Source organism: Ictalurus punctatus, chromosome 11, assembly GCF_001660625.3.
Source record: "Ictalurus punctatus breed USDA103 chromosome 11, Coco_2.0, whole genome shotgun sequence".
NCBI classification, from domain to species: domain Eukaryota; kingdom Metazoa; phylum Chordata; class Actinopteri; order Siluriformes; family Ictaluridae; genus Ictalurus; species Ictalurus punctatus.
Genome location: NC_030426.2, coordinates 21,515,036 through 21,528,698, shown reverse-complemented (window position 1 = coordinate 21,528,698; position 13,663 = coordinate 21,515,036). Strand labels below are relative to the sequence as shown.

The 13,663-nt window shown below is 40.5% G+C and overlaps 1 protein-coding gene and 1 long non-coding RNA gene across 5 annotated transcripts; one reads left to right on the top strand and one right to left on the bottom strand.

The window, feature by feature from the left end:
• Positions 1-67: 67 nt before the first annotated feature.
• On the bottom strand, positions 68-3,267 carry LOC124628638 (uncharacterized). The gene is made up of 3 exons (XR_006983231.2): positions 3,180-3,267; positions 447-2,956; positions 68-334 (listed from the first exon to the last, which is right to left on the bottom strand). It is a non-coding gene; the product is annotated as an uncharacterized LOC124628638 (long non-coding RNA).
• Positions 3,268-3,288: 21 nt separating this feature from the next.
• serbp1a (SERPINE1 mRNA binding protein 1a) lies at positions 3,289-11,179 on the top strand. 4 transcript variants are annotated; one of them, XM_017479814.1, is made up of 8 exons: positions 3,289-3,651; positions 5,690-5,870; positions 6,658-6,798; positions 6,909-6,977; positions 7,322-7,396; positions 8,409-8,580; positions 8,857-9,042; positions 10,156-11,179. In XM_017479814.1, exons 1-8 carry the CDS (start codon positions 3,396-3,398, stop codon positions 10,213-10,215), a joined length of 1,140 nt encoding a protein of 379 aa, XP_017335303.1. In that variant the 5' UTR covers positions 3,289-3,395; the 3' UTR covers positions 10,216-11,179. The 4 variants fall into 4 exon arrangements, with proteins under 4 accessions (XP_017335303.1, XP_017335301.1, XP_017335302.1 ...); XM_017479812.1 differs by having other exon boundaries at positions 8,409-8,625; XM_017479813.1 differs by having other exon boundaries at positions 6,906-6,977.
• Positions 11,180-13,663: the final 2,484 nt, after the last annotated feature.

The window sequence follows — 13,663 nt, the reverse complement described above, 5'->3', positions numbered from 1 at the left end:
TTTGGAGGTGGGAGGAAACCAAAGAACCCGGAAGGGCACATGGAGAACATGGGAGTAACCCGAGCTCATTCTATTATTGTCAAAGAAGTGATGTGTATTATAAGAATGAAGAGACACCTTACATTTAGCATTGATTTTTTTTACCACGATAGCCTTTCTATAACCAGTCAACAAAAGTACAAGGGACAGAACAAAGCGCAATTTGTAAAAAATATTGGCACACAACATTAAATGATACTATGAATACAACACTGAAGGAAGAGACGGATATCCACTAGTGATCTTTTGAGGTCCTGAATTTTGGCAAGTGTGATATTCGGAGAGGGTCTGCCACCTAGCGAAGTGACAAAATGAGAGGGAAAAAAACATGAAAATCCAAATAAATAGGTTAAATAAATAAAATAGAAATGCTAAATAGCAATACAGTCCCAAACATGGTGTCTTACCTCAGGAGTTACAGTATATTTGTCACTACTTCACATGAAATTGGGATAAATTGTTGAATTTGAAAGAAAGCGACAGTTAATCCACGTCATAAAAGTAATTAATATAGCCGCTGTAGGGCTGTATGTCCAGCATCACCGGGCGATCATGTGTACCACCTGGTGTGTATGCTCCACAGCCTCTCAGCTCTCCATGCCTCACACACAGCTCCAGTGAAACTCCGTCACTCTGTCCCGTCTCGCTCACGCACTCCAATGCGATGTCTTCCTCCTCTGCACCACTGAGTTTCGGGTTGCAGAACGCCCAGACCATACCACAGAAGTACACAAAAAACGTCGCCATCACCAAGATCATCAAGGCGTAGGACTCGATCATTGCTTCTCTAATTAGACTCGACATTTTAGACATTTTTATAGAGCGAATGTGATGAAGGTGAACTCTCCTTCAGGCTCCAGGGTGATATTAAAGGATAATGATTACGCTGGCAAAAAAATGTGCTATCTGAGCTGGCCTACTGCAAATACACCTCAGGAGAGTAATGGGTCTATATTCCTGGATTTACTGACATTTGAATTACTTTCATTGTTTTTCTTTTTATTCCTCTTGCTTTTCTTTCCTTCTCTTCCCAGAAAATTCACACGAGCAATTCACAGTTCATTTATTATACACGTTATCACATGTACTTTTTTATTTTCAAGACGTGATTTTCTGACACGATTCATTCTTTTCACATACCGTCACACATTTGCATGTCACGTTAAATTTGCACGTGCGGTAGTCAGTGTTTGCGTGTCCACTGGTTAATGTCGGTGCCTCCAGGATTTCGCGATTTTGCGACCGCAGAAATCAACGGAAAATCGAGCAAATTCCACAACGTTCGGAGGAGCTTGCAATTTTTCAAAATTACTGTGTGATTTCCTGAGAGGTTTGGGCCAAGACGTGTCATGTGACGTCGTTACAACACAAATTTGGTGCAAGTATAAACAAAATGGGAAGGTTATAAAATGAAAACATACGAATAGACCAAGGAAGACGCCAAAGCGTCAGGATAGAAAACTCAAAGTAATATTCCTTGAAAATAGAAAATGCACAACAAAACAAATGAAAAACAAATAGAAACAGGAGTGAGTCAGTACATTTACATGGACAACAATAATCTGATATTAACCTGATTAAGACGATACTCTGATTAATAAACTAGCATGTAAACAGCGAATATTGATGACCTTAATCCGACTAAAGTCATCCTCGAAGTAAACACAAATCGAATTAAGACTTGTGGAGTATTCCTGTTTTAGTGGCATTATCGACGTGTATTACAGACATGTACACACCTTAATCACACTATTAACGCCGTGTGGGAGTTTTCACTGCATTTTGCCACAGGACACGTACACACACGGCAGCGCTCAACCGTTTCATAGCAAACAAGAGAGCACGGCTGCGTCCCAAACCGCGTACTTACCTACTGTATAGTAGGTGAAATATGTGTATTTTGGCTTTCAATGTATTTCAAGCAGTCGTTTATTTGCACGTATAACATGACAAATAATTAACGCCACTTGAAGCTTTTAAAAAGGAAACACCCAAAACTGTATACGGAACCATAACGAAGACGAACTGTATGTCGATACGTGAAATTCTGGAGGAACGTCGGACGGCGCGGCGTGGTGACGTAATGACGTGTGCCGTTAATCGATCTATGTTCTATAACACGTAAAACAGGAACATGAAAAGAGTATTCTAAAAGCAACTCATGTAAACACCTTAATCAGAATATTGTCTTATTCAGAATAAGGTCAATAATTAGATTATTGCTGTTCATGTAAACGTAGTCAGTTGTTTGTGACGGAACTGTAAGCAATGGGCTGAATGAAATGGGATTTACGTATAGAAAAGCCAAACGAAAACCAGCACTAACACCTAAACAGAAGAAAACAAGGTTACAGTGGGCTAAAGAGAAGTAATCATGGAGCGTGGATGATCGGATGATAGTGATATTCAGTGATGAATCAGAAATCTGCATTGGCCAAGGAGATGATGCTGGAACTTTTGTCTGGTGTCGTTATAATAAAACATATAAAGATGACTTCCTGAAGAAAACAATCATATTTCCCCACTTGTTTATGATATGGGGTTGCACTGAAATTTTGGACACTTTTCTCCTTCCATCGAAAGAAAATATGTTTAGTGATGATGAAGCCATGTTTCAGGATGATAATGCATCTCGCAACAGAACAAAGAGTGTTAAAGCTTTTCTTCAGGAACGGCAGATCAACTCAATGACTCGGCCAGCAAACAGTCCGGATCTCAATCCGATGGTGGAAATGTAAATAAATGGGTCCATGACTAGGCTCCATCCTGCAAAGCTGATCCGCCAACATAAAAACCAGAAGAGGAGCAACAATGTACTAATTCTGATTGTTGTTGTTGTTGTTGTTGTTGTTGTTGAAGATTCCATAATTTTTTTTCTCAACATTGAGTGATTCCATAATTTTTTCCTCTACTTAATCTGGAAAAAATATGCCTTTAATTAAAACTATTTAATATAATTTTGTTTGAGGTATGTTTCATAAAGCCAAAATGTTCAGCTATTAAAACAAAAATTGTTTTGTGTCATATCTGTGATTTGTTTATTTGCTACAAAGTAAAACAAACAAATAAAAAACAAACAAATAAAAAATCTGGGTGAACATTCCTTAATTTTTTCCCCAGTTGTTATAGAAACCACTTACCTTGACTTTGGTGAATACTGTACAGAGAGAACATGACTTCCTTTAAGCCTGGTTATGACTACATAACCCATGAGCCTCCGCGCACCAGGCCCCGGATGTCTATCGCGCCGGAAGAGAAGCGAAGGTCCTTTCCAGCCATCTTGTGGCATCTAGCAGCGAGAAGTTCGCACCAAGCCTCGTAGAATCGGAGGAGAATCCTGCTGAAGGGGCGCCATCATGCCCGGACATCTGCAAGAAGGTTTCGGCTGTGTCGTAACCAATCGGTTCGACCAGCTATTTGATGATGAAGAGGATCCGTTCGAGGTGTTAAAGCAGGCCGAGACCAAGAAGAAGGACGCGGCCGTTCCGGGGGCCGCTAAGACCGCGGCGCAGGCTGCCAAACAGCCCAAGAAGGAGTCGCAGAAGGAAAGAAAAGTCACCGCTCCCGAGAAGAAGGAAGAGACCACGACGCCTGTTCCTCTCAAGAAGGAAGGTGAGAGGGTTTTGCTTGTGCAGTATATTTTATTTCTACTGTTTCTCTGTGCTTTTATCCCCTCCACACGGCTGCACGCTTCGAACACGCCATGAGGTGTTTTTTTTAACCCCCTGCACTTTCCTATTCACAACCAAACAACAGTTTTAAAAAAATACTCTCCTACATCTACATTCAAACTCCTAACCGAGTTAAAACTCATCGCCAGTATAAATTAACTATTTATAATGTTTTGACGCGAACCTGTTGCTAATAAACCTGTAAGTTCGGGCCTTCTTTATGTTGTCACGTTAGCCTTGTTTAGCCACTTTCCAGCTCGGGCCGTATCCTAAACGGATGCGTGTTTGTCCATGAAGTGCACTAGTCCCAGCGTCGAATCCTCTTTCCATGTCGTAGTGCACTTGTGTGGAAGGGGTCGCGCGCCATTTAGGAATCGACCTCAATTTCGTTGAAATGGGAAGCTAGCTTTGATAACACACACACGGAGAGAAAAGACGTTGACGTCCATTTTCTTTTCTGTCGACGCTGAAAACGCACTTTTAGGACTGTTAAGACGTACACGGGTTTATTTATGACGTTTTCGGACCAAAAAGGTGTAAAATTAATTTGTTTCGTTTTGGGTTTTTTTTTAAACAGAAAACCGTGCTAGCAGCACACACACTCAGACCTCGTGGCTGGAGGGAAAGCGTTCGAGTCAGCTCAGTTACCTTCTCACTTTGTTTATTTAATTGTGTTACATTTCAGACACCGTTAACAATTCAGTTTTGCACCCTGGAAGCTTTATTAGACTTTGTAGCTTTTTAATTCTGCTTTGTAACTGGTTTAATTCGTTTTTAAAATAAACAAAAGCATCATTTACCTCATTAATGAGAAGCCTTTAATGTTAGGTTAAAAATTCTCCCTGTTGATGATGATGATATTTGAAATTTAGAAGACAGGGCAAAATAGGAAGGTTTTCACCCTACAAGATGTACTGTATAAAGACTTTCTGGTCATACAAAGTGCAGCTGTGCATTTATCTATAAACATCTGTCTAGCTATAAATTGCACTTAAAGGGAGGGGGGGGGATGAACTTCTAGCTACAAAAGTACAAATTGAAATCTCCAATCAGCTCCTTGTCACTTTGATGAGCGTTAAAGATGTTGCTCGGATCATGTGTGAGGTCTCTGAAGTGGTAACTTTATTACAATATGAGTATTATCTTGTCCTAGTGCACAGCCTGTGTGTGTGTGCTGATATCTGCTTTTTTCTTCTTCTTTTCATTAAAAACTTTCTCGTCCAAGTTTTTCGGGTGTGACGAGTTTCCTGCCTCAAGCAGATCTTGTAAAGCGCACACACCCAAAACCTCGAACACGTGCTTGGCCCCGGTATAAACAAGTGCACACATGTAGTGCACACGCAGACAATGTGTTATAAAGTGGCTTGGTTTCATTTTTGGTCAAATGCCACAAAGCGAATGGTTCAGACATGCTGGGGGTCCGTGCGTTTCTCTACGTTTGTGCGGGGTCCGGTTTGATCAGTGTCAAACAGGTGCAGGGACGACGGACAGCTGCGTTGGCCGCACAAGCTATTTTAGTGTGTGGAGGAAACCTTTCCACCAACAAGCTCTTTTCCTGTGATCTAGCGCTGCACTATTGCATCACCGTCCCTGCGTCATGGGAGATGTTCAGCTTTTGAGACGGATCCACAGAAAGCTCAGTCGTTGAAGCGACTTAGTCACGCTTTCTTTATATTCTTCAATGAAGTATGCTAAACCCCTGTTCAAAAGCAGCTGTTTTTTCAGCTTCCTAGTTTACCTGGGTTTAAAAAAAAAAGGTTTGGTTAAGCCTGTTTTTATCTTGCAGAAAAAAAGTAGATAAAAGACCCACCTCTTCCATGAACTGACCCCTAACTAATCCTGTGCTTTGCTTCTCTAGAACTCTATTAAAGTGGCACTACTTGTATTAATCTCCACTTTGGATATCGTTTTGCTTGTATTTGTAAGTTGCCTTGGATAAAAGCATCTGCTAAATGAATAAATGTGAATGTTTGTTTCAGGCATGAGGAGGATGGGCCGGCGGCCGGAGCAGCAGGCTCAGCAAGGCTCGCAGCAGGGGGGTCAGGGCGAGGGTCGCCCCCAGGCAGAACGACGCACCGAGAGAAGGCCTCCACGCGAGCGCCGATCAGATAAACCCGCCGAGGACAAGCCAGCCGAGGGTGCAGAGTTCTCTGTGGACAAGTGAGACTTTCTTCTTATCGGTTTAACTGAGACGTACATCTGTTATTACAGATGGGATTACACAAGCATACCTGAGGTGTCATATAAATTGACTAATTTCTCAACATGGTTAACCACATGAGCAGTAGTGTGTACATAATAATGTATATTCTTGTAGCGTAGCCGTAAACTGGCGATATAGGAAATAACGTGATGCCTGTCATCGAGCCTAATCATCAAACTGAAACTTTGAAAATTTCCAATCTTTCTGTTTTACTGTCAAGATGCATAAAAACAGCTAAAAGACTTCTAACGTTTTTAGTGAAACCGTTAACACGGACGTTAACGATTGACTCTGCCTCCTCTGCTGTAATGTGATTTGGTTTGCCTTTTATGGGAAAGGATTAGAGAGGAGCAGCTGTATGCTGGCTGTGGGAGGAGCTACTTTCTGGGCCAGAAAAATGTAAATAGGAGTCTGAAACAACTAGTGTGGTCTATTACCACACGAACACTTCAAATATAAATAAAATAGACTATTCAGTCTAAAAACTTTGTAACGTTACAAACGGTCCCCTAAGGAGTTTGGGTATGTTCCCGCTGGTTTTCTTCGTCATTTTGAGTAACCCTCTTTTTGCTTTTTAAACCCAGTGCTGTCTGTAGTCAGTCAGAATGTTAAAACTCCTGCAGACGGATTGGTAAGGAGCTAAAGTCTAGAGGATATGTAAATAATCGAAACTGCTAGTGTTCCTCAGGACAAGCCGTATATTATTATTATTATTATTATTATTATTATAATTATTTTTTTCAGGTCTGTTGGCGAGCGGCCGTTCCGAGGCCGCGGTGGTGGCAGAGGAGCCCGCGGAGGTAGGGGCAGAGGCATGGGCCGCAGCGACGGATTTGACTCGCGTGGCAAACGTGACTTCGACAGGCACAGTGGCAGCGACCGATCGTAAGTGATACCAGCGCCTTTAAAACCTCTTTAAATCTGTCTCCTGTCACAAGTTGATTAACAAACAACTTCTTGGCCTCCAAGTTAAATCTGAGTGTTTGTTCCAGCAGCCTTAAACCAGAAGAAAAGCGAGGTGGAGGAGGACCTCATAACTGGGGCACTGTCAAGGATGAACTGAGGTCAGTGCAACCGCAGGAGAACATCACACTCGTACTCGGGGTGGAAATATTACTAATCTGGGACGAGTAATTGTGTGTGCGAGGTGTCAGGGCTATATGTAGTTGTCCTGTCGAGAGGTAGGTTGGTCCACTGATCAGAAAAATAAAAAAAATCACTATTAATTTCTTTTTGAAAATCGAGCTTGCACGGCGTGTACGTTTAAACAGAACACACTCCAGTGCAAGTCGTGCCGCTTGATTGATTACACACACCAAATGAATTTCAAAACTGTTAAGCATTAATGTGTGTACTGTGCATTATGCATCTTCGGTCGGTGGATTAAGCCTTTCCTCTTTTTTTGCAGCGAGCTAGACCAGTCGAACGTCACAGAGGAGTCCCCCGAGGGAGAGGAGCACCCGCCCGCCGATTCTGAGAACAAGTGCGTAGATGTCTTTTACGTTCATCCCGAGTGTATTATTCTATTAGGACTCAAATGACTGTGTGTGTCGGAATCTAGGAAATATTTCGCATTTTGAATGTCCTACTATTTGAACATTCAGCTATGCTGTATGGTAGGGCCACACGGTTATGGCAAAAATCATAATCACGATTATTTGACACCTCGATTATTAAACACGGTTACTCATTGACTTTGGAAACATCATGCATTTATTGATCTTTTAAACAAAACAAAAAATCAACTTTTAATTGTATTTTTGACGGTGGATTTCTATGAATATAATTGAACTGGAAAAATATGTAAAATAAATTTACACACACAAATATAAAAATTAATTGGATCACTATGCTTCGATGCACTAACGCTTGTTTTCTTCTCGCAAACAGTCTTTTTCTTATATACACATTTTCCTTACTTATTCAAGCTATGGTTAGCTGCGTACATTCGTGTGTGTGTGTGTTTTTTATGCTTTTGCACGAAATTTCTGCGTTTTCCGCATCTCTTTTTACTGTATCGATGTCTCTTGTAAGCTAGTGGAGCACGTCACGTGGCGTGTTTCGGCTACTCGCATCGCCAGAAATGAACTTTAAACCTCCTTAGCCAATGAAATTCTGTGTCCTAGTTTAGATCAGTCTGTAGTTTCAGCATGAGCTCTAGAAAGGAAATGACTGTATTCAGACCAGCTGTCATGATGCTAGAGGAAATGAGTTTTCCCTTTATACCAAACGTTATTTCTTTTTGCTCCATGTCGGACTCCTCGAAACCAGATTGTTTCCAAACGGCTGCAAAGAAAAATGTCGCGCGGTGTTTAAAAAGATGAAACGGGAACGTTGCGTGAGTTTGTAATATAGGTTAGGAGGTGTATGTAGCATAGATAGAATCGATTGTAATTTCTAATCCTGTAAGATCTGGATCGTTGTTGTGATCCATTCACCCGTTAATAATAAACTCACCAGAGGCACACTGACCTCCCGACATGATCGTGTTTCAGGGAGAACGAGGTCGAGGAGGTGAAAGAGGAAGGGCCTAAGGAGATGACATTGGATGAATGGAAAGCCCAGCAGGACAAAGAGAGAGCTAAGGTTGAGTTCAACCTTCGCAAGGCCAACGAGGGAGCTGACTGGAACAAAGGATACCTGCTGCACAAGTCCAAGACCAAGGATGTAAGTGCTGTGGCTGAACGGCACCTGTCCGACTCATCCTCCTTGGTAATGTTGTCTTTGTAAAAGTATCAGCAAAAAGCCTGCTAGAGGATAGTGTTTGATTTAATTTTATTTATTTGTGTGTGTTGCTTACTAAACAGACAAATATTTAAAGCATGGTAATCTGTAATGTGTCTCAACCTCAAACCGCTAATTGATTTGCTTTAAAGGTTTTTAAATGGTCTTGTTTAATGAAATGAAGTAAAGGGACGGACTGCTTTTTCTCATTCATATCAGGCTCAGTTAGACGACGCCTCTAGCGATCACCACTTCCGCAAGCCCGCCAACGACATCACGTCCCAGCTGGAGATTAACTTTGGGGACCTGGGCCGCCCTGGACGTGGCCGTGGAGGACCCCGCGGAGGAAGAGGAGCCCGTGGGGGCGGACCTACCAGACCGCCTCGCGAGCGCAGGCCTGATAAGGTGGGCGGAGTCATGGTTTGATAGCGAATTACACTGCATAGGCTTCGAACACTGGGATGTGTGGTAGAGTTCTGTGGTACAGGAAAGAAAACTCCAGAATAATCTTCCACATCTGTAGTCAAGTTTAGACACAGCTCTGCTCCTCGGTCTTCGTCTGTACTCCTGCTGTTTTCACATAATAATGGTGATCTGGGCAGTGACGTATGAAGTGAATAAGAAAATTGTTAAACAAATCAAAACTATTTTACACTTTAAATCCTGACTAGTATTTCTCTAGACATCATCTCAGCCGGCTTCATGACGGCGCGTCACGCTTTTATTAAAAGTCCTCAGATGGGCTGGACTTCTCACTGCTAGATTGTTGAAACCATTTTGTTTTAAGTAAAAACTTGTTCTGAAAGTGGCAGCTACGAATGTATATTTGATTCAGAAATACGTTTATATTTGTGTTTTAAGTTCACTTAACGTTAAACGTATTTCAACCCTAGGCTTTTATGAAAATATGTTTGACAGTTTCTCTGTACTGAGCAAAGAACCGGTTTACTCCGAACTCCCCTAAGGGAAACTTGTTGGGGCAGAAAGTATTTTCAATGGAATTACAATGCATATTTTCGTAGAACCAGTTTTTGACATAAAAAATAAACAGTACTGACTGTTACATGTAAATGTACTGTACTTTTTAAAATGAAATAAATATGAATATATTAACTATTAATAAATATTAAAGTAAGAAAGATGCATCAAAACTGAACCCAAAAGTAACACTCCAGATAACCAATAAAAATAGACATCCAACATGAATTGAAAAATGCTTCAAATAACAACAAAATTGGTCAGTGATGGTTTTCATTCTGCCTCTAGAGGCCGCTCTCGTGCTGTATAATGACAGCGGATCCTGCGACTGACACAGATGGTAACCTATAGTTCTAGCGATCGGTTATCTGTGCCGATTAAATCAGCAAAACCGATTGATTGGTCGACGTTTTATTCCTTGTAAGGTCACTTTTTCTAGGAAAGACCTATGTTGTGTCCTGTATCCAGACAGCTTGATGATTTGTGATTGAAATGTTTTGTGCTTCCGTGTAAACGTCTTCACGTCTCTTCCCTCTTTAGGCGGCCGGAGGATCTGCCCCCGACGTGGACGACCCGGAGGCTTTTCCAGCTCTGGCTTAAGCGTCCTGATTGGTAGCTTTGATCAGCCTGCCACTGAGCCCTGCTTCCCCGGGCCCTTCGCTACGAGGCTTGCATGCTAATGGATCCTTCAGCAGATGATATGATGGAAGACTGTCATCCATCCCACTCACCTCTCGTGGACTGAATTTTACTTGTTTTAGAAAAAAATGAGAAAATTGTACAAAAAAAATTGAAAGGACTTCTTGCTACTTGGAAGCAAATTATCGGTAGAGGTTTTGTATTCAGAAATAAAGTAGCAGGGATGTTTTCATACAGTGTTGGCTTTTTTTTTTTTCCAGACATTATGCATTCTCCATGAATACATTTTTTTTGTACTGCTGTACTTCTAATGTATGTGTGAAGAGTGTGTTAGGTTGTGGTGCCATTTGGCTTGCTTTCTATTTAAGCCTTAGATGCACTGCTAGGAATCACGCGACTGTTGTAGAGAGAGATTTTGGTTAAAGATTTTATCTTTAGCAGCTTCTGCTCTGAAATCCTCAGTGAAAGTAATATTTGATTTGTTGCTCAAGGCCAAAATAATCGATTTGTCTACCTTCAGCATCGCAAATGATAATCTGAGATGTTTCTTTTTTTTCCTTTTCCACCGGGTTTGACTGATTTGGCCATTGTGAGATTCAGTATGTTGTATTTGAGTTTCAGTAGCTTTGCTCTGAGGATGATCTTCACTCATCACAGCCTTTATTAGTTTTTCAGGTCGAGTTTACATCGCGCAATCTTTACCCGAACCAGTAGGAGAAATCCGTTCTGAATATTCAAAAAAAAAAAAAGTTTGGTTTCGATTTCATCTTTAGGTTTTCCTTCTGCCCCATTTGCTTTTTACAGCAGCACTACTGCATATTTGTTCTGAAAGAAATACCAGCTGTTCAGTGTGCTATGAAACTGTGTGAATTCTAACCCTGCTATTATTCAGACCTCTGTCCATAATTAAAAGACGGTCTATTCATATTGGGTCGTGTGTGCTTCTGACATAAATCCGTTGATGTCGTCCATACTTAAAACTAGAATAATCAGGATTTTTATTAATTAATTTCTTTTTTTAATTTATACGGCAGTGCTGCTGAATTGTCCTGAACCGATCGGTCAGATTAGGTGTCGATTTGTAAAAAAAAAAAAATTAGAAACGCAGTAGTACCAGCTTCAGTCGGTCTCTCCAGGATTTCAGTGTTGGTGGAAATTAACACAATCAAGCGAACTCTACAATTTTCGTAGGAGCTTGCCATTTTTGAAAAAAATTCCACAGATTTGAACAAACGTGACGGCATCAGGACGAGCATTCGTCGAAAGCTCTCTTCGAATCATGGGTTGAACATGAGTATAGCTAAAATGTCTCGTTTATCAACAGACAGCACGATCACTGTGATAGACCGTGCAAAACAATTTCGTGTCATTTTGATTTTGCCTGTTCCTCAAGAGAAGCACAAAGCTTTCTGCAAGTTGTCGTGATTTCTGAAAAAAGGAGCAAGCAAAATCAAGCCGTTTTGGCGTATATATATATATATATATATATATATATATATATATATATATATATATATATATATATATATATATATAAAGCCATGAAATCCTGTAAGGACTGTTGGAAGTTTTAGAATGATGTGCTAATTTAATGTGCAAGGACTTGTGTGGCCTATTTAGCATTTTTAGAAGGAGCCTCCAGTGTTGATCTATAACAGTCAAAAGTAGTTGTTTCTTCGTGATGGAGGACTTTGCAGTTTCTCTGTAACATAACGGGAACTAAATTGTATCGCAGGATTTTCCACAACGTAAAATGTCCCTAGATTGATTTTTTGTAATTGTCAGGATGATGTAGTGTCCGGCGGAATAATACACTTCGGAACGGCCGGTTAATGGGAAATATACTTTTGCCTATTAAAAGTAACTTCACATCATCATAGTACCCAGTCACTGATTATTTTCCTGTAACAGCGTGCCACCAGGTGTTTTATTCTCTCATTTGTCTGACTCGATGGCTCACGGAGATTATCTAAAAAAAAAAAAAAAAAAAAAAAAACCCCATTTATGAATTCTGTCTGAATCAGCATCTTATTCCGTACATACAGCACTATTTTGAGAGCTTTGCCATTTTGTAGCCATGTATGGAAATCCCATAATACACTGCTTACCATCTATTCAAAATGCAAGCAAGTTGTTTGGGGTGTATATCTGTTTTTAATCCCATCAGAAGCACCAGCAATCTCTTCAGTTTCTCTCTATGCGTTATTCTTTTTAAATGTCTCTGAACTCGCACAGAACCGTGGGATTATTGTTGAAGTCTCTTGCATAGTGCCTGTTGCATATCTGATTGGCTGCCCCCTGGTGATGCTATACCTCTCATTTGCATAAAGTTAAGATATTCTCACATGCGCATTTCTCACCCCATAGTTATTTTTTTATTTACACAAAAGCAATATCAGCTCTGGGTATCAGGCAATGTTTGATAGTGATGTCCTCTTAGTAACCCAGCAAAGTTATTGTGAAATGTCAGAGGCCTGATGGAGGCAAGCTTTAACTCCGTTTCGGTGGTATTTTATGTGCACAAAACAGATGGAAAGTGTTTCCATTCAGTATTGGATCATTGCTGCTTCACTGCAGTGTGAATGCACAGTTCGGCTTAGCATCTGAATGATTAGTTCACGGCGGGATCTTTAGCCCCACTGCTTCCACTGTCATGTCTTTGGCAGTTGAATCAGATGTGTTTTTGAGATCAGACCCCAAGAAACCCTTCCTTAGGTACTGACTCTTACGTGTTTTGCTATTTGTGGAAATGAGATCAGTAGTGTTTTGTCAGAATTTTTTTCATCTGGACTTAGTCGTGCGTCAAAGAAGTAAATTTATTCCTGTAATTTAATTTAAAAAGTGGAACTTTCATACATTCCAGCTTCATTACACATAAAGTGAAAAGTTTCAAGCTTTTTTTGTTTGTTTGTTTGTTTGTTTTATTCTCGATGATTACGGCTTACAGCTGACGGAAATCAAAAATCCAGTATCTCAACGTATTAGAATAAGGAATTTATAATACAGAAATGTCGAACTTATGAAAAGTGTTCATTTATGCACTCGGTACTTTATGTGTAATGAATCTAGAATATAGGAAAGTTCCACTTTTTGAATTAAATTACCGGGAAAAAATGAACTTTTCCACAATATTCTTATTTTTTGAGATACACCTATATTTACTCACCTTATTCACCCCCCACCCCCCCACCCCGGCATTTTAGTCTTATCTCAGTCAAAGAAAACACAAGTATTTTAGTCCAGTTTTACTCCATGAAAACTACTGACGTTTTCAGTCTAGTCTAGTCTAACCCAAATGGACGTTAGCTTGAAAGCTACTCCTCACTGTGTCATTTGTCCAAAACTACAAAAATCTTCTCCTCATGAACCGTAGGTCTGATGGACTTCAACTGTGGTACATATGTGTGGG